Source organism: Xiphophorus hellerii, chromosome 1 (genome assembly GCF_003331165.1).
Source record: "Xiphophorus hellerii strain 12219 chromosome 1, Xiphophorus_hellerii-4.1, whole genome shotgun sequence".
Taxonomy (NCBI): Eukaryota; Metazoa; Chordata; class Actinopteri; order Cyprinodontiformes; family Poeciliidae; genus Xiphophorus; species Xiphophorus hellerii.
In genome coordinates, this window is record NC_045672.1 from 16,363,387 (window position 1) to 16,385,293 (window position 21,907).

At 38.1% G+C, this 21,907-nt stretch overlaps 1 protein-coding gene across 2 annotated transcripts in view; it reads right to left on the minus strand.

Annotated features, from left to right (window-relative positions):
* The window catches only part of lrp1ab (low density lipoprotein receptor-related protein 1Ab), a 93,488-nt gene that overhangs the window by 67,289 nt on the left and 4,292 nt on the right, over nucleotides 1-21,907 (minus strand). For both annotated transcript variants that reach the window (XM_032574765.1, XM_032574773.1), the window contains exon 2: nucleotides 12,480-12,620. In XM_032574765.1, coding sequence (XP_032430656.1) covers nucleotides 12,480-12,620 — 141 coding nt within the window. The remainder of the gene's footprint in view (nucleotides 1-12,479; nucleotides 12,621-21,907) is intronic.

Here is a 21,907-nt window from a genome sequence, read left to right on the forward strand (position 1 = left end):
TGTAAGATTGTCCGCAGGAGATAGTTATTTCAGGGTCACCCCTGTACCACAACAGATTAAACATGTTCAATGTCACAAATATATATATATATATATATATATATATATATATATATATATATATATATATATATATATGGTCAAATCTATTTTGTTGAGATATTTTTTGATTCTATGTAGTAGACCAACACAAAGTGGTGGAGAAATTGCATAGTTTTTAACAAATAGTTTGCAAACCGAATGTTTTCTGTAGATTCAGATTAAAGGCATTTCGGAGTATGTCTCTACAGAATGAATATTTTGCTCATTCTTATTTGCATTACAGTTTTACGTCAGTCAGATTAGATGATTGACGTAAATTAGACACCACCTGTGATCATCAATTTTCAGGTCTTGCCACAGATTCTGGACTGGATTTAAACCAGGATTATGACAGGGCCATGCTAACACATCAATATGCCTTGATCTGAAACAATGTCACTGTAGATTTGGCTGTATGCCCCCCACATGGTTTGCAGGATACATCGGGTGTGGGTTCCTACAGCTTTCTGTCAGCAATGGTTTCTTCTATCCACTATTCCATAAAGGCTAGATTTGTGCAGTGCATCAGTTTTGGCTGTCCGATTGACATGTCGTTCCACATAAGTTATAGTAGCTCCCTCTGAGCTACTACCGATCTCTTGGCTGTTTCTTAGATAAATTATCTCCTTGCACGGCCTGTCAGTTTAGGTGGATGGCCATATTTTACAAGGTTTGCAGTTTTGCCATCATTCCTTTCAACTTTTGGATGATAGCCTTTAAGGTGGATGGATTTTACTTGGAGGTATATGACATAGGCAGCAAAATACAGATGCACAAAACATATTTTAGATTTTCTGTTCCGCTTTTTGTGTGAGTGCATAACATAAAATCCAAAAAATACTATGTTACAACCACAAAGTTTAACCTGACAAAAAGAGATCAAGTTCAGGGGATAGTGTAAACACTTTCAGGTGTTAAAAGTTATCAAGTGGGCGTGCCGTGGTGGCGTAGTGGTTAGCGCGACCCGTATTTGGAGGCCTTGAGTCCTCGACGCGGCCGTCGCGGGTTCGACTCCCGGACCCGACGACATTTGCCGCATGTCTTCCCCCCTCTCCTTCCCCGTTTCCTGTCAGCCTACTGTCATATAAGGGACACTAGAGCCCCCAAAAAGACCCCCTGGAGGGGTTAAAAAAAAAAAAAAAGTTATCAAGTAAAAGACAGTTGGGACAACGTCATCCCTGCCGATAAGAGGATGAGATAACAGCATGAGGTACAAGGAAGATGGACATGAGGTCAGTTTTTCTTGTGTAGTTTAGGGAAGGAACACAAAAGGAAACTGGAAGGAAGAAAAGATGGAAAGAAAGAGACAGGGTGTGGAGGAGACAGCAGAGGAGGAGAAGTGGTGCCTGCATGGCGTGAGAAAGTCCTGTGTTTGTGGTGTGTTATAGGCTGGTGAAGCTGAGGAAGGCTCAGGGCCACAGACCGGAGGGATTTACAGGGCTTTGCTTCTTCCTCTGTGGAGGAGCAGCTGATGCACTGCCTCTCCAGCTCCTCGTGCCTCTGCATGGTTCCCCTTGCAACTACATCACTTCTTTACAGAAGGAGGATCTAAGTCTAACAAAGCCAATTCCATTTTCTCCTCAGCCCAAATGCTAATCTGCTCATTTTTCCATTTTCCTCCGTTCAACATCACCCCACATCTCCACAACAATCTAAAAACCCAGCAGTCGCTTCGACTCCAACGTCCAGGAGCGGCGCAGGCATGCCAGTCACAGGGAGTGGAACATGACTGCAGTTTAGAGGGACATCAAGGGCATGTGATGGACAGATAATCTAGCTGCGAGGCCCCCAGCCTCCTGCTGAGACCTCTTTAGCAGTTCAGTCCCAGGACACAGCATGTCCCGAGTGTGTGTGGGCCAATTGTACCAGGTACATGTCTGGGAGTGTTTTTCAGGAAACAATCCTGCTAAAGCAACAACGTAGATAAACTCCTTAAATTATATTTTAAAATGTACATTTAAAAGTCAGTATCTGGTTCCAACAAATCAGCATGCATTTAAAATCTATCTACATGCTTCAGATTAAGCTTTTGTTACACTAAATGACCTTAAGTCTCACTGGCCTGGGGTAACGAAGTTTCATTATGAAGCTGCATTCCAAGATATATCCACTCAAAATTACTTTCCAGCACAAGTAAGAACAACAGATTTGTGTGTGGGGGTGTGCGTGCGCATGTGTGTTTATGTATAAGAAGAAGAATCAGCTGTTTACAAATATCATCTCTATAGATCCTCTCTGCAGACATAATTATTTGTTCCAGTTTTGCTGGGCCTTTTTCCCAAACAGTTTGAGGACCATCTCAGGTCTGACTCTATCAGCCTCTTTGTAAACTTTGTGCCACCATTTCTTACTGAAATGATGGTACAAGTATTTATACTTAAATAAATGGAGACAAAAAAAAATTAAAAATCCCACATACAATTTAACTTCATAATATCTGCTGCAAAGCTTATGTTACACCCCATTTTGATTCATTTGAAAGTCTGATCTTCACTTTGGGCCAACTAACTTGAAAAACATGACAAATTATGACACCTGATCTGATCAAGTAAAAATAACTCTAAACAAGCTCTTGATTCTTGGAGTCAGAACTCAAAACTCACCTGCTTAAGACAGAAGACACTTTAATTACATTCCTCATTTTTATTATGCGTGTTGCTATTTTTCTGTTTATGATGAACAGACACACGGCTACTTTGAAATGTTAGTTTTCAGAGTGGGTACATAACGTCCCTTTGGCGGTTAAAAAATGACACATAGTTGGTAGGAAATGTCCTGCGGCAGACATCTCATTTCTGTATTAGAAGAAAATCGGAGGTGAAACAACCAGAACCTCAGTTACTAATGTTAAAACGCAAAGGGATAAATTGCTCTGCACCTGATGGCTTCTCATAAGTACTGTCATTTACAGCTGGTAACTACCATCAGTTACAGCATTTTCTCTGCAAATGGACAGAGATTACACTGCAAGCAGAATGAAGGGAAGTGTATTTGCATGACTGAGATCCATTTCCACCACTGCTTTGTAGTCCTTTTTAAATGCTAAATCAGGGCTAAAAAAAAAAATGTCCAACAAGGAATTAGGCCCAGACAATTGTTGCATAAGGTGTTTTTGATGTTGAAAGAGATTCCTCAGTGGCAAGCAGTCCTCAAGATGGAGAAAGTGCTTACATGCAAAGGCTTATTCAAACATCTGTTCCTATTCTCTGGCTCGACCACAATGAATGTGGTTCATGCAAGAATCATAATTGCACACAGACTCACTCGACATAAAAACCGAAGGAGTTTGTCTATTTTCATAGGGACTGCTCTGGGGAGAGATATGAGCAGAAATCTCAGTTTTGACATCGTGAACTGGATGGCTAGGATGGCTTAAAATTGAAGCTATTGCTTTCAACATTTTCAAATTTCTTCTGTCGATGTTTTTGAAAGAAGGGCAGCCTCGGTTATTTTACATATTAAGGAAGGAATAAAGAGCAAATAAGGCAGCTAAATACTGAAAATATTTAAAATAGCCCAATCTTTTAGAGTCCTACTATAAAAATGTAAGGTTTGAGCTTTGTCTACTAAAAGCCATACACGCAGTGTTAAATGATTTTATACTAAACTCTGAATGTTTTTACCAGTCAGGTTATGCTTGTAAAAGAGTAAAGTGATCCCTATTGGCGCCTAAGTAAGAACCCCGACTCCTGGGTTCTGGTAGAGCAGAAAGAGTTTAGAACAACCAGCTAAAATTGGATTGCAGTAGTTTCAAAAAGCATACATTTGTTTCTCTTCTGTGCCTGACTCCTTAGATGCTAGACAAGAAGAGCTGGAGACAAATTCAAAATAAACAAACTGCTAATCTGTTAAATGACTTTCCAACAAAAATAGCAATCAGTCTAATTATGTGGCACAACCTCAAAGAACTTAAGCTTCCAGACATGGGGATAACTCTTTGAAGTTTAAGCTGAGATTCACCACTGGAAAAAAAGGAGATCAAGGTGACTTTAAACATAGCTAGTCGTTGGTGCCAGATGTGCTGTTTTATGCATTTCAGAAACTGCTGGTCAACTGGGATTTTCACGCGCCAGCATATCTCAAGTTTGCAAAGAATGGCCAGAAAATGAATGAAATGCATGATTCAGAGGTCAGGAGAATGGCCTAACTGGCTCAAGAACAAAGAAAGCCATCAGTAGCTGAAAGAATCAGTTAAGTATGTGGAATACCATCTCAAAAGGCACAACAGGTTGAGCCTTGCAGTATATGGGCCAAAGCAGATGAGGTTGTTGCTGGGTACCTTTCCTGAAAACTAGAAACAAGGAACTAAGGCAGAAATTCACATATTCACCACCATTGGACAATAACATACTGGAAAAAAGTTCCTTAGTTTGATGAATCTTGATCTCAGCTGCAACATTAAGATAGTACGGTAAGTACTTGCAGCAAACAATATGACGAGATCTTGTTTTGGTGACCCACTAAAAAGTAAGAAAGCGCAAGAAAAGACTGAGCAAAGTTTTGCACATAAAAAATAGACTTATTATTCAACAATGAACAAAATGTTAGCTGACTAATTCTTTATGGGAGCAATTAAATTACAATCAACACTTAAACCTGTACTAACCTGCAAAAGCCAATAAGAAAAGCAATGTCTTTAGTTCTGTAAGGCAATAAAGAAGACAAGCTGATTTAGAGAATGGAGACGTTCCAGAGAGTTGCAGCTGAAAAAGCAGGATTAGCTTAGAATAAAAGAAAACGAATGCATTCATGTTTTCCTTCTACTCTTCCCAATCATCAAAAGCACTTTTCACATTATTAAGTCGCATTCACCTATTCAGATTCAACGTTCACTCATGACTTCTTAGACTACACACTACCACCTGCTAAAATGCACTCCTCTGTCTGTCACACTGAAGCTGACATGCCTGTGAAAGCAGGAGAGCAAAATAGGGTTCAGTTACCTTTTCAGACAGCTTGACACATAAATTGAACCATAGACGTTTGGACTGACAGACTCTGTTCTTTCTTCTGAACTACCACTGCACCAAGACTGATAGGTTTTCTTAGGTTTAAATAATGGAAATGGACCAATAGGGACAGCTGTGAGAAGAAAAGAAAAGGAAAAAAAATCACTAATCATGTTACCAGACTTAGCAGGCCAACCTGCTAAAATATCCCTCCCTCATGCCTCCAAACAGAAGAGGATATAAATGTCATAGTTGGCAATAATTATGTCCATTAACTTTTGACCTGATGATTGAAATGAGTGAATGGCCTCTGTAGAATGTTACGCTCAGAAGAGGCTGCTTAAACAGTCATCAATTTAAATTGACTGTTTTCTAAAGGACCACAAATGAAAAGACACTGGTCAGGTCTGCTAAAGCAGAAAGACAACAAAAACAATGATCCCCAACTCTGATTGTCAGGGGTCAATTTCCTGCTTGTTTTCAGCTATTTCCCAGTTTCATCAGGCCTGAGGTAAATGAATGGGACATCAACAGGCCTTTGCAAAAAAAAGGATGGAAGCCGAGGAGTCGGGCTGCTCTTTATAAACATATAATTGTGATGTTATTGCTAACTTACAATATCAGTTATGATTCACCCACATTTACCACTGTGTCTTTACCATTATTGCAATGTCCACATCACTTTCCACTTTTTGCTTTAAGCTGGGTCATCTCACCATGTACAGTACTTGGAAGTTCACAACACCTCACTGACGGAAAATATGTGACTTAATTTGCATATTAATAAAATCAACAAGTATTAAATGCATCAAGCTTCGGGGCAAACAATAGTAACTTTGTGTTAAAGAGGATTGCTAATTGCTAGAACTGTTTCTCACTTTAATGAGCACAGAAAGAACTAGTCAAGCCCATAAACTAACTTTTCAACATTTCAGATTTACATACAACCACAAAATAAATGCAAGATTTTATTTTTTGGCCACATGGCTGAAATATATGTTTTTTTCAGTGGACTAGATTTTAGTCAACATTGACATGTCAGAAACAAGAAAAATGTACAGCTTCCTTCTCATATTAAGAAGACTGCAAATATTAGTACTCCAAAGTCCTATAAATCACTTGCACCCCTTTGACACAAATGCTTGTTTATAGAGTACCACAAATGTGACTGGCATTTTTACCTCCAGTCAATACCATCCATAACAAATATTTATGAATTCTCTGCATTTTTGACTTCTTAAATTCCAATTTTAGCAATAAAAGTACAATTTTTCCCTTCCATATACAAAAATTGCAATTTTAGGGACAAGAATTCATCTTTTACTAAAATGTGAGTATCAAAAATTGAGAGCAACTTAAATTATCTTTTTTTTTTTTTTTTTTGCAAAGTAAATTTTGCTAGTTATATATTTGAGATATAAAATACTTGCCAAATAAAATTGTTATAGCTATGTTAATATTTTCTGCATTATTTTATGAATGAATGAAAAAAATGAATTAGTCTTCACCACAATCCGTATAAAAACAATCTACATATTACAATTTTAAATATTTTTGTAAGAAAAAGAGCAATTTCACTAATCTCCTATTTTATATTGGTGCAAACTTATTAAGAGGCAGACGTTTTTTTCCTAATGCATACACATATGTAAAATTGAGAAGCTTACGGTAGCTTAAAAAAATATTATTTTGGTAAACAAAGCATACATTTTCAAAGGAATTTAAACACATAGGAATGAAAAATAAATAAACATAATTGAATTGCAATGTAGTGTGCCCATATGTAAATTGAATGGGAGTCAAAGACAAAGAAAATGCCAAAGGCAATTTACAATGTCAAGTTCACAAGGCATAGAGTTAGAAGAAAGGAAACGCTCCCAAAACACACAACTTCACTCATTAAGTCAAAAAAACATACACAAATGTCACTGAGCCCTGGGATTAAAGTTCTGTGGAGAAACATATCACTAGAAATAACATTGCTCCCATCTAATAATGTTGAGCAATCGTTAAACTGAAACATTTTCATTTCGTCGTCAGCAGTTACTGGTTTGATTACAAGAATATAATTGACAGAGGTATCAAAATACATTTTACTGCTATAGCAGAAAACACAGTTGCCTGTAAGAGTTTTCTTTGTCCAACAGGGGGTAAAAAAGCAGTTCTGCATTCATTATTGTGTTTATGGCATTCAGCTTCAAGAAAATTTCCATTCTTTAGGTTTTTGTTCCAACATGTACCAAACCACAGTTTAATTCCGTGTGTTAATGTTGTCAGAAAACCGAGCGGTGCCTACTACTATAATTATAACATTATCTCCAATTCAAGTTAATTGCTATATACGACCAAAAACAGTTTTCTGATACATAAAGACACAAAAGAAAAAGGATTTTATTTTCTTTCCTTTTTTATTCTGTTTTGTTTGCGGAGTCCTCCTGTCGTCTCAATGCTTGGCTGAGCTCCTGTCCCAGTGAGGGATTGCCTCCCCCCCTCCCCGGTCTGTCCTGGCTGTTAATGAAAGACTGACTCTGCAGGTGGTGCACGATGCCAACACGAAGACTTGTTTATGCTTCAGAATGTTTGAAAAGTATGCTTGAGAAAAGTGCAATTAACAATCTGCTTGTAATATTCCCTTTTCTCTCAGACTGGAGTGTTATTATAAAAACTTCATAACTTCCCCTAATTTGGCTTAATTATCATCTTTGATTATTTATTTTTGTGTTTGTTTCTCCCACCTGTTTTGTTCATAATGTTTATAAATTTAGATGTCGTCAGCGTATGGGTACTGTAAATGCATATCCCCGTCTCATGTGGGTCCTTGATCTACTCTTCTAGTAGCTATTGCGGGAAGTAAGTATCCTTCTCAGCACCATACTGTCTGAGGATCTAATTGCCAGTCATTTCCAAGCTGTTCATCTAAGCTATAATTATGCTGAGGAGCTAAAGACAGACTTCTGCTTCTGTAGTGGAGTTCTGGCACTGCAGCCCATGAGCAGCTGACATGTTGGTGGCGTATGTCAGCATCTTTATACTGTGGGCTTGTTAATATGTTGGACACTGAGTAAGGCTGACGGCAAGCCAGACTGTTGGCCAGATTCTCGTACATTTTTCTGTCAGTAAATGTTCTTCATGCAGGTGTTAACCTGTTATCAAATTTCATGCCAACCATGCTTCATCTTCCTGCGTGATGTGGCTAAATTACACCTTAACACCTCAGTGAATTTTTATATGTAATTGAAAAGTTAACTTATTTCAGTAATTCAATAAATAAAAAAATAGAACTCATATAGAGTCAATACACAAGTTGACATATTTCAGTTATTTTTCTGTAATTTTTGATGATCACGGCTTACAGCTAATTAAAACCCAATGCAAGATTGTGGGTGTTGAACTGAATGAGAGAAACAACTTCAGGGATGGTGGTTGTTTTTTCATGGTGTTGAAAGGGAAGGGAGATGTATCCAATATTGGCATATATCAGTTATCGGCCATAAGAGCAATATTAATACAGGATATCAATTTCTCCTCAAAATATTGATATCAGTGCATTCCTAATAGATGTATTGACAACCGACTTACTTTTCTGACAATGCAAGACACCTGCAGAACAAGTTGCAAAAATGCAACATTTAAGATCAAATAGGTTTTCATAATAATCAAATACCCCAAATAAGAATTATTAAATAAAATGTTGGGATATTTTCCACACTTTGAATGGCTCAAATTCACAGACTTTTCCATTCATTTTTGCCCATTTTGGAGCATAAGTACAGATGCTCACCATGAATTAATGACTGTTGTTTCTAAAGGGCCTGTCTTTAAATATTAAAAATGCAAAGGTCAGAACTTGTGATGAAACGGACGGATGAATGATGGATGAATGCAACACTAAGAAGTTGCCACCATTTACTGATGTTGTGATGCAAAAATCACTGGTCTCATTCTTATTAACACACACCTCATCACTGGAGGTTACAGACCTTCTGTACAACATTCACTTTTGTTTGGAAAGAGGTCTAAAAATAAAAACTGGTGACAATATCACAGATAAAGTACATACAGATAGACCTAAGCAGATTTTCTGCAGGGAGCATTTTATCGTCTTTAAATGTGTAGAGCAATGAAGCCATTACTGTCCATAACCAGTTGCTGTTTTTCTCCTGATGAGTGCACTTCTTACAATTTGAGACTATAAAACATGCCAATTAATCACAATACTAAATGCCAGAAACAAAAACAAAAGCGCCGCAGATTCCTTGAAAATGCAGAAGTTTGGAAACCAACAGAAGTGGTAAATGGCCTGTACTTCTCTAATCCAGTAGATTCCAAGGTGCTTCACACAATATTCAGTCTTTCACCGATTCACACACACATTCACACACTGATGGTGGTGAGCTACGCTGTAGCCACAGCTGAATCTTGCTCTGACAGAAGTGAGGTGCCACTGAGGTTCGAACCAGCAACCCACAAGTTACAGGACAAACTCCTACCTCCAGAACTCATTGGCCATCATAACTATAGACATTACAAGATCATTCCATTTATGCCTCAAATACATCTCAAAATAATCCAAAGAATATTTCTTAAATATGTTTAACAACAATGTAAAAAAAAAAAACCCCAAAAAAACAGCTGCCACATGAAAAAGACTAAAACTAAGAGATGCCTGAAAAGTAGGAACATTTCTGCTTACTAATCACTGTAACAGCTCAATAGATATCCGCTTACAGCAACGTTTGGTCAGATTTTCCTCATAAGACGTTTTCTTTTCAAATATATACTTAGAAAATTTTTACAAAAAAAAAACACTCCACCAGAAGAGAACATAAAAAGATTTCCTGAACTACATGTGCGTGAAGAACAAACTCCAGAGCCAAAACAGTTCTCCAAACTTTCTAACTCTCTTTTTTATGCCTCTTCAGGCTCATTCACTCTAGCTTTCGCTCCAGCTGCTCGCCATTCCAAACACGTCTTAGATTTAATAAATAGAACAAGTTAATATTTGTGGATAAAAATCCAAATGTGGTTGCACTTTAACCTACCAGGCACCTTACCTTTGTCTATTTTTGCAAATAAACTGTAAGCCGTATGAGGCAAGGTGTTTTAGTAACTAAAGCATAGTTATTATGGCTGACTCAAAAACCAACAGTGATGGAGAGGAACATCAAGCTAAAAGGAAAACAGCAGGTAGAGCAGTCCACCAGTGGAGAAAGTGTAATTGAGCAGAACATATCTTGATGCTCTGGTGAAACACTGCTTTCCTCTTCTCCCTGCAAAGGATGAATCACACCATTGTCTGAGTCACTAAATTACATAAGTGCTGTGGAAAACTCACTCAGTTCATCTGCTTAACATAAAAGGGCACTAACTAGATGAATGTGCTTTGACTGAATGAATTAGGTGTTGCACACATAGATGAAATCGCCTAAGATTGCTGCTATTTACATAACCAAACAGATTATTTCCTTCTCAAAATTTAGTTAAAAGGCCTCTACTTGGGGAAGTTTTTGTGACTGAGATTAGCAGTTTGCAATAATCAGAGTAGATCTATCAAGTAGTGAAATCTGATCTATCTGAGCGTATGTTCTGCCCTGTTTTCTTTTAGTTTCATGTGGGATTTAGTAAATGAATGCCTTTTTTGTTCAGTGCAACAATGAATGCAGCTCATGAGGTGTGACGAGATATCATGTTGGGTTCATGAGAAAGAGAGAAGAGTGCAGCATTATTTTTGCTGAAAGTCCAAATTCAAAAATTCTTTGCAATATACTTTGCAGTTGCAAATGTGCAAATGTGGTCTGCGTTCTGTACAAATGTGAAAAAATACAAATAAAAACTAAAAGACTTTTCCTTTACCCCCAGGAAGGAGATCTGAAGCTGATGCCAATTACAATATTCTTGTAAACTGTTATTCATCTTGTCAGATAAATAACAGTTCATACCAGTGCCATCATGTCAGTTACCACTGCAAAGGGAAATACAAGCCACTCCACTGAAAGTCAGGTTTAGTTCATGCAAAGCCATCTTTTGAAATCAACGAATAAATGTAAAGCCCACCAAATAAATTAATGTAAATCACCTGAATTGTGAAAAAGCAGTTTAGTGCCAACAGAGAGGACTGAAGCCAGTGCCAACTTCAGAGTCTTTAAGGACAATTTGTTAGACAATCGCAGAATTCTCCTGGTGCTTACGGTTCATTAGTGTCTTGTCTGTCTTTCAGTCTCACTTTTTTCTTTTTAACTGAGTACAAAAAAATGTAAAACAGCCCTTTAGATTCTAGCATTGATAGGAAAACCCCCAAGGAGATTCTAAGTTTAGTGTTGTTGGCACACAGTGGTTAAGCAGTCATTGAACTCTCAGTGATTACAAATTGATTGATCATTTCAATTTGAAACAGCTTAAAAGTGATGAAGGTTTCTTCAGTATCTCCAATAGAACATCAAAAAGTTACTTTTTTAGGGGATAAAAGAAGTCATTAGAGGGGTGTGGAAAGACGCTAAATACAACGACAAAGTTGCTAAATTGGCAATAGTGATGTAGTAGGGTAACTGAAGAACTACTTCCCTTCTTACTTCAAATTAAGAGTCTCAGGCAAAGATGCACAATGGGGTCAAGCTTAAAGCACTTCCCTCCACCAGACAGAGTTACATGCTGGCAGTAATTGGACCCAACTTTGGCAGAAAATATGTTTTATTATGGTGCAAGATCTCATTACAACCCTCCCAGTTAATATGATATTAAACACTAGATACATGCCGCAGCCGCAGAAAACATCATGTTACAGTGAACCATATAAAACAGTTGGTGCCACTGTGTTAATACTCTGTTGTGTTCCTATCCATGACCTGGGTTTTAATGTTTGTTGTCAGATGCTTGTCTTTGCATGCCAGACTATGGCAAGAATCCTTGTGGTGAGAGTGTTTGTGGCATGACAGATGCAAGGTGTGGCACGGACCAGATGGTAAAAATCACCATTAGTGCCTGCATTTAAACAAAAGGAATGCTTTTACCCATGATGTTTATGGACACATGGCCTGAGAGATGCAAGTGGAAGTGGCCAGAACCTAGACTTCTCAGAGACTGCAAGGAGCCTAGATGAGAGCAGACAGACCCCAGAGGTTCAGACTAAACAAGGCTGCATAATTAGAGCTATAATTCAGCAAAGCGGTGTCCTTTGCAGAAAGGGCAAAAACGGCATCCTTATTCAGGCACAAATGAAACTGTCTCTGTGTTGTGCTTTTGTCTCTGTACAGCCATTTGCAGATGATAATTTATACTGTCGTGTGCAGAAAGGAAGATGTGGCTATGGGGGGAAGAAGAGAAAAAAAAGACTACTGTGAAAGAAAAAAACCAAAAGAGAATCATTGACCAAGCAAAAATTAATGATTCTCTGTGGTCTGGACAGGACACAACCCTGCAGAGAGTTTTGGCCATTTATGAGGGCGTACTCACAGATATCTGGCGATTCATCTGAGCCATCTGGACAGTCCTTCTCCCCATCACAGCGCCAACCTTTGGAGATACAGGTCACATGGTCCTTACAGGCAAACTGCTTAGGGTTGCATGTCTTGGGAGGATCATCTGATTTGGGACCTTAAAAAAAAAAAATAGGTATCGTCAGTTGTAAATTTATCATAGCTGTGTTAAAGCACATGGTAAATATCTGTATTATTTTGTTTTAAACATGCAATGTTCTACAAATGTGATCTAGACAGAAAATATTCAGCTTTGAGTTATACAGATTTTATCTCAGTTGCGTAAAACAACACATTAAGGTTAATCTAAGTTTACAAAGACATTTTTGTTTCAAAAATACTCAAGGGCACACTAAATTTAAAAAAAGGAAGGTTTTTATGTTAGCGACCAACAGTGGGGCCTTTTATTTTAGGGTTTGTTGGTTGTTTCTCCTTCCTCTTGCAAACATCTAATTTCTTTCAGCTTTTTTTTTTTTAATTACCCTTAAGGTGTTTTTCAATTCTAGCCACAAAGGCTCTTTCATGTGTCACAGCGAAGATATAACTGGGCACTCAGTCACCATCTGACCCATGGGAAACTGTTGCAGTGCACAGTAGTTCTGGGCAGCTAGTCAGCACAGATTGTTGAGGTGTACCACAGGCTAGCAATGCCACAGCAACACTCCTGACCCTCCAAAAGCCTGACCCCGCTCCCACGATTCTCTTCTTCTTTTTTTTTCAAAAGCAAAGGAAAAGAAGCTCCTCAAACTAAGCTTTAATATATCCCTCCATCAATATTCAGTACCCGTTTCATACATTAAAGTTTTAACATGATCTCACTTGAACTGAATATGTAAACTACATATATAAAATATGCTTCTTTTCAACCATAAAGTTTACAAGTAATACCCACTAGATTTCACTTTTCAACATACCTGGTTGTAAGCACTTTAACCTACAAGGCGCATGCCTGTGTCTATGCTTGCCAATGCATCTTGTACCACATAAAGGAAGGTGCTTAATAGTACTAAAGAGTAGTTATTATGACCAATTATAGAAACATACAATTTTAGAGAGGAAGCCCGTAAACTAAAAGTAAAATAGCAGTTTAAGAAGTGTACCAGTGGGAAAAGTGCAATTGAGCAGAAGACCACATCAGGTGATGCTCTGTTAGCTAAAAGCAGGAGACGGTGGCAACTATTCACACTGGCTCAGTAAAAGTGGAGAGTAAGAGATGGTAGGGTAAGAACTGGTCGTGAGCTTGAAATAATGGAACCATGTTGCTTTTAGATCAACAATTTAGACTGGTGGTGGTGCTGTAATGATATGGGGGATAGTTTCCTGGCAAAACTTTGTGCCTGTTATGGGTCACACTCTGAAAATCAGAAGTCAATTTTAGCATTTTATTGCTTTAATGTTTTTGAGATGTACTATTAGCAAGACCCAGCTAATATTCAAACTGCTTCAGAGGGAAAAAAAAGATTCTATACAAATGTTCAGAATGTTAAAAAAAGTAATAAAAGGAAATCAATACATTCAAGTCTATTAAAGTCTGAAATAATACAATACAATATCTAGCAACCCTCTACAAGAGGGAAATCTTTGTTTTATGTGTACTTGGAAAAGAATCTCTTGCAAAGTGGGACAAAAGCAACCCATGGTGGCCATCTGAGTGGGGGAGGTTGTTGATGCTTTACAGTCCGAGGAAGGACAGCATCGAAGGACTCATTGTGATTCCCTGCAGGGACTCAGCCCTCACTCGCCCTGGATGACTTGCTTTCCTATGTACTTGGCAGGCGGGGAGGTGTTTGAGGTGGGTGGTGGAGGGGCGGGGGTGCACAGCAAGAGGGCTGCGATGTGACTGAAATCACAAGAGAGCAATGGAGCTCAGCGTTTCACTGCAATCACGTTCTTTAGCGCAGTTAAGCTAAGGTGGTTAGACTCCGCTCCTTTTTCATGTGGCAGCGCAGGGTGCGTGAGTCAAACAATAGGACTGTCACATTCTTTGTCCACACAATTAGAGGCTGAAGGGCTGAGCAGATCCCCTTCCAGCACACGCATTATTTGAACAAAATCTTGACACTCAAGGAGATTAAGCGGTGGAGTTGGATTTCAGCATGTAGAACAATGGCATAGCCCTGGTCTTTATTCACACAATGTCGAGCACACGGTTTACATGACACACTTTATGGGATGCTACAAAATAGGACTTTGACAGTTTCCAGATATTTTAGCTCAGAAATATGACAGGTGTGTCTCAGTAAATTAGAATATGACTTAAAAGTTCATTAACTTCAATTCTAAAACAAATACATTCTGATATGTTGATGATTATGGCTTATAGGCAGTAAAAATACTAAGTTCAAGTACTCAGAAAATTAACAATATTACATGAGATCAAAACAAAGACTTATAATACACAAGTTTTGTTAACGTCTACAAAATCAAACAAGAAACTGCTGTTCAACACGTAGTCATGGACATCCTTCAAAAGGACAACATGAGATTAATGCAAAGATGAGTGGAAGGAAAAGCAGTTGCAAAAGTTGAAATAACTGAAACTTTCAAGAGACTGTAGAGCAAAGTCCAATCAAAAATGTGAATGAAATTATTCTCAAGGTGTGGACTGTGGTGCTTCAAGAGCCAGCACATGCAGATGTTTTCAGGATATCGCTTCCCTTAGCTGTAAGCCACATTCATCAACATTAGCAATTGAAAAACATCGTTCTGAGAGTAATTAATCAAGTTAGACTTTTTGAACTTGCTTACTAAAACAAAATACGTTTTTGATGATATGATGTGTAAAGCTTGTGGGGGGAAAAATTTAATAAAAGAAAATACACGGCAACATCAAAAAGGCCCAATTGGTTTGGTTTTACTTCAGCTTACAGAATAGCATATATAGCTGATTAAGCCTTTTTTATTTGTTGTCAGTCATTCTGCCTAGACAACCAACATCCCGGCATGTTTCCTGAACTGAAGTAAATTTGCCATATGAAGGCAATCCCCTAAAGTCCCTGGTTGTTGTGAGAAGCAGCTGTGCTGAGCCACTTGTTCCTTATGAGCCAACATAAAACTGGAAATAAAACATTGTGGGTTCTAATTATATCGTCGTTTTACACACGAGCATAAGATGACCGCAGAGAGGAGAACTTCTGAGTCTGATTGGGAGCTTGTGGCTAATGAGGGGCTAAACCCCAGGGGTGGAGGTTCCCAGGGGTGGAGGTTCGGAGGGGATTTACAATCGTACCCTTCAGCAGTTTTCTTTCAAAATCCATCTGTCATATCTTTAACAGAGATGTGAATTACTAATCCAGCCAGACTGGATTTTTTTAAGTGACTGTTAAAATGCTGACAACTTCAAAGGCAGTTACAATTCATACTGGAACGTTAAACTCTCATACATTTTACTGGCGAAAGCGGATGGGAAGCGCATTCATGAACTCGACAGAGACAAATCCAACAGCGAACAGTAAAATGTACACATTTTCTCACTTGAATCCATGTAAACCGTGTGTGTGATGTCATTACAACACACAAGTGCATCCTGCCAAAAGCTAATCACCCTGCTGTGCCTACATGACACAACTAGACCAAGGTTTTCTCATCAAAAAACACAACCTAATTTGAAAGTATAGGACCTGGAAAAACCCCCCGAGAAAAACTGAGTTATTTAGGAATAAGGAAACTATATTACAGATTAATTCTGTAAAATTTCTTGTAATTCCCTTTCACTGCAGCTTGGGCTGTATTTACAAGATGGATTTCCATCTAGTCCTTTCCTATGTTCTAACAGGATTTCTTTCACAACTACCCTGTATTTAGCCTTTCTAGTCAACGCTAACAATATCTTTCCTTCTGAAGAAATGAATCCCCGTAGCATGCTGCTGCCACTGCCACGTTCCACAGTGAGAATGGAGAGTAAAGGGAGATGTGTCACAGTTCTGCACACAGGTCAAAGATGTCAAATGTGGTCTCATCTGACCAAAGCACCTTGAGGAAAACCAGCTACTCTTCCATAAAGGCTAAATTTGTGGAGCGCATCACTAATCACTGTTCTTGCCAGGGCGGTCAGCATGGTTGGATGGTCATTTCTTTGTAGCTCTGCACCATCTTCTCCCTGACCCATCCTGCTGTGTTCTTTGGTCTTCTTGAGATTGTTTGTGCACCATGTTCTTTGATGAACCTCTGAGGTCTTCACAGATAGATACTAGGCTTCAGTTCACCTAGAGGTGTCAGAGTTAAAACGCATGTATATGTTTGTCACATTTTTAAGGTTTTTATTTGTAAAATATCTTAAAAACCTTGCATCCTTTTCTTTACACTACAAAACCATAAGCTACTTTGTGTTGGATTATCATATAAAATCCCAACCACCTGAAGTTTCTAGAGGTTCCATAAAACAAAAAAAAGAAATGAGAGAGCGATGCTTACTAACCTTTTTTCCCCTCATTATTTTTACAAAGAATACAGTATTTTGAAGATAGAGTGTTGAGTCCAAAAAACATGTTTTTATTTTAGCTTATTAAGTTGTGAAACGTACTGCATATTGAGGAAGCACCATAAGTAGCAACATTTTTTGCAAAGCTAAACTGGCTCACAGGCTCATCCGTAATTTTGTCACTGAGAGATTTACTGAACAAATGTTTAAATCTTGAGTTATAATACACATAATGCTGTAAATCCCTAAGTTACTTCCTGGAATGTGGATGCACCGGCTCTAGTAGGGTGACTGGATTTAACTTTTGAGCACACTGCCAAGCCTTAATTACCACAAGCTGCCCTTCCTTCTGCATTATATCCTGAACAGCGTACAATGGATGTCCCATGCGCAACACATAGCAAAAACCATTACGTCCGAGCAAATGCATAAATGTACACAAAGCACCACTCCTATAGAACCGTCTGTCCCAAGAGACCGATAAAGTACTCTCAAGGCCATCTGTTCCTTCACACAAGGCAATTTAAGTGTCTCTCTGTTTTTATGTAATCTAAAAAACCCAATCTCAAACGCTGAGAGGAAGTCTCAGGGATGAAATAGGATGCAGTGGTGAGTAAATGGTGTTGTGGCACCAATTCATCAGCCAAAGTGATGAAAGCCTCCAGACACCATCACCAGCTGGGATGAAACACTGACCCCCCCGCTCTCTCCCTCACCCCAACCCAGACCAGTTCCCTCTTCCTAAATAAGGCCATCCTCCTCCACAGATCAACTCCAGAACCATGCAGCACATTCCAGCACCTTCTAATTGGTTTCATGTGTGGAGCTTTGACTTAAAAAAAAAAAAAAGAAAAAAAATAAGAGATGAACAGCTTTGCTTTCGAATTCAAGGAAATCTTCTGAAGTGTGAAGATGTAGAATGGTGTCCCTGGCTCTGCTACACTTATTGTGAGTTTTGATTTACTAAATACAGGCACATTAGGGAGTCAGGCAACAATATACAGGACATGTAGGATTTCCTTTTGATTCCAATGGGAAAGCCTCTCAAAATGACTAGATCCAAGTATTAAATAAACCCTTTGGAGACATTTAGACGGTTGATCAGTGCAGCATGTATTCTATTAAATGCTGTGAAAAGATCACAACGAAATGGGGACAAAGAAGAGCCTAAAGGGTTAAATACAGCAGATAAATGAACTCTGTCTTTATAGCCTTGTTGGGATGCAATGAGTACAATATGAGGAAGGCCTGGTTCTCATCAACCATCAACTCTACCCTTTGTGTTCCTTCAATATGAGATCACAACTTCTAGCGAGAAAGGAAAGTAACATGACTACACTTTATTATTTGATACTGAAGTAGGTTTGGCAGAGTTAAAAAGAACATAAGGAAAGTAGTAGAAAGATAAGCATTTAGTCAGAACTTTAGTAAGTCAGTAATCATAAAGAAACATTTTCCCACTATCTAATGGTTAACAGAATGCTTCACATTTAAAAAGGCACATATATTTATACATAAAACCAGAAAACTGTACCAATATTGAAAGCATAAATAAATCACAATATACTTTTCTATTGGTTTTCAAACAACATAATTACTTTTAAAACACACTTTCCAGGAGAAAGAACAAAAAATTAGAATTATGATTGATGACATAGCATCTCTAATAGATGCAAATGCAAGTCAAGTTAATCACAGAAACAATCATAGTGTATCTATTTACTGGTCACACTGCTACAAAAATCATAGGAAATGTAGGTGAAATCCGTGGCATTAAACACAAGCAGAGGGGACACCTTTCTCCTTACTCACAAACAAGAGTCTTTGTTGGAATGAGTTTTTGCCTCAGGATATTTAAACTATTTAAAACTTGGATTTAAGGGAAGAGTCCAAAGATGAGGGCTCTTAGAGACTACTGAAGCAAAAGAAGCAATCAGACCACTGGGGTGAAAGCAGCTGCTGCTTGTGAACATAAAATATGTAAACTAAAAACGCCTTTCTTCTTCTTTTCATAGGCAGTGTTATTAGTTGACATTGCCTATTTTTGTCTGTTTAAGCCAGAAAACAGAAGTTGTGACTACAGACGCAAGCTAAGTAGTTATGTTTCTTTCCATCAACCAAACATTAGCACAGGGACTTTTTAAGGCTAAATGACAATATATATATTGTCATTTATATTTTAGGCCTCAAAATATATTATTTTGAGGCCTAACAGACCTCAAAATAATATATTGACAGCTACATTACTGCAGTGCAGATAATTCAGTACAACTATTCTGTACTGAACTCAGAACAGAATAGTTCTCCTGACTTCATTTTTCTTCCTGTAGAAAATCAACAGAATTCGTTAAGAACTTCAATTCAATGTACAGGCTTTCCCATTACTACTTTTCAGCTGGACATACTGCATTATCCAACTTCAGTGTTTCAAATGTAATACTTAAATTACATTTAACTTAAGTTAAGTTACATTTAACTTAAGCTAAATGTAACTTAAGTGTTAACTTAAGTTAAATGTAACTTGACTTAACCCAGAATCTTTAATTACCTCATGAGACATACACACAAGAAAGCATTTTAAAAAATTGGGATAAGAGACAAAATAACCAATCTGAATGGTGGACAAACTTAAACACGTTCATGCTGCCTCCAGAGGAGAGTTCTTCTACACCCACCCACCGCTCTGCATACATACACAGCTAAGTGTGATTACAGAGGGACAGTACAGCCAGATTCAACCATTATGAAAACACAATACAAGAGCCAGAAAATGTAGGCTGAACCACATAAATGGAGGCTTCATTGCAACTTAAACTCCTGTAAATCCTGGCTTGAACATGCCCTTTGAAGCAACTGGGGAAAGGCAGGGATGAGGAACTAATCCAGTGGGTTGGGAGAGCAAGTTGATTTACTTTGTCTGAAGGGTGATTGTTCTTGTGATTTAATGAGAGCGTCATCCCTCGTTAGGATTGCGATCAATAAGGCAGAAGGGAGTAAATTTACTGGCTCTCTGATGTCTTGAGATGTTGCTTCAATATTTTCATATAGTTGTTTTCACAGGATACCTAACAATAGAAGAATAAAATATTTACTTCTCATTGCTAAAGATTAAATATTTGTATTGAGGTAAGATTATAAGATGTCAGTGATCCACAGAAAACTTGGAATGCCCATTAGAGCTTCTTGCAATGATTCACATACATACATGTTGGTGAAATTGTGGCAAAAATAGAGTACTAAAAAGAAAGGTCAAAGATTAAAAGTCCCTGGTATAGATACAGAGGTTACTCTTAATCAATAACAGAATATTAATTCCATTTCAGCAAAAAAAAAAAACAACCTAATGATGTTACAGGAAAGGCCAATATCAATTTAGTGTTTCAATTAGAAATATAAATGCACCATATAATATTAATGTTAAGATGAGGAAAGCCAAAAAATATATTTTTTAGTAAAAATATGCAATATTCAACAGTTTGGCAACAAAATGTTTAAAAAAAGGTTTTTGAAAGACTGCTTAATTTAGGATGTAAGTGTTAGATAAACATTTGCTTAAGTGCAAACACGATGAAACTGAGCTTACAGCCACAATCCAAAAAGAGCAGGCTCTGTGACTTTGATTAAAGCAAACAGCTCTGACACTTTGCAGCAGCCCATGAAATTGAGCCCCATCTCCATGTATCAGCCTTTCTGCCCCAACTGAGTGCGAAAGCGGCCAACTGTCCTGAGATCAATTGATTCTCCAGTCAAGCCCAAAGCCAGCAACTCCCGTCAACATGCCAGCGCGCACGTGCAAGAGCTGAAAAAGCTCAGTGCCAGAGAACACAGAGACCAGCAGGTTGCCTCCAAAAACAAGCGGTGAAGATCATTGGTCAGGCTAAAGCACCATGTGACGAGTTCGTCAACAAACAAAACAGAACAAAGTCTATATTTTTGCAGCTGCTGAGAAATTACAAGGTTTAAGCAACACTGTCTTCTTATTTCGGTATAGAAAAAGAATTTAAAATCAACTCTTTTTCTATGATCTGGGGGGGGGGGGAATGAATCTCAAATACAAAAACCTACACTTGCTTATTCTACTAAAGCCAATTCATTCCTGTCTGGGATCATTGGCTTCAAATGGTGCAAACAGCGATGTAAACAGCAAAAACAGTAATTACAGCAAAACCTTCACAAGGAATTCAACAAGAACTGCCAACTGATTTCCACCAGATGTAGGCAGCAGCATCCAAACATTAATCTTAACTTGGTTTTATCTTCTTTTAGCAATCTAACATAACACAGAGCCGGAAGTAGGGGGATAAAACCATGATCTATTTTCAAACTAAAAGTCAAGAGTACCCAGCTGTTAACGCTTCATGATTGTTTTCACTCTGTGGAGTGGATCAAAATGGAAAACACCTGCAACAAAGACTCCGCTAAAATATGCAGCAGATCCCAAAGGAAGTACTCAGCTAGATTTGACTACAGTCACATTTTTTTCGCACATTCTGAAAAATGTGCTAAAAAAAACTGATTTTTTTTTTTTTTTAAGGATGAAATGATTAATAGGAGACGTTTTATAGCCAACAGAGTATGGGGTGTGCAGCATTGCAAAAACAACTCCAAGTGACCTCCCTTTTGACAGGTTCAATAGAGTAATCCAAGTGCTATTACCTGTTGAATTTCAATGAAGGCTGTTAAATGTCTGAGCCAGATGTTGTCAGTGATGGTACGGTCTCATTCAAAGAGTCAGTCAAACATGCAGGCAACTCAGGAATTTAATATCTGCAGCCTCTAAGGCTTATTTCACTTACAGGGATTCGGCTTTTTAACATTAGGGAGATCACAACTTCATAACTTTGAGATTTACCACTGTACTAGCTTGATTAAGGATCATTTAAATGCATGAATTTAAAAAAGAAACAATAAAAATGTAATTTAAAAGTCGTTCTTCACAAGAATCATTATCTCAACAAGGTACAGAAATAGCTTGTTTTGCCAGT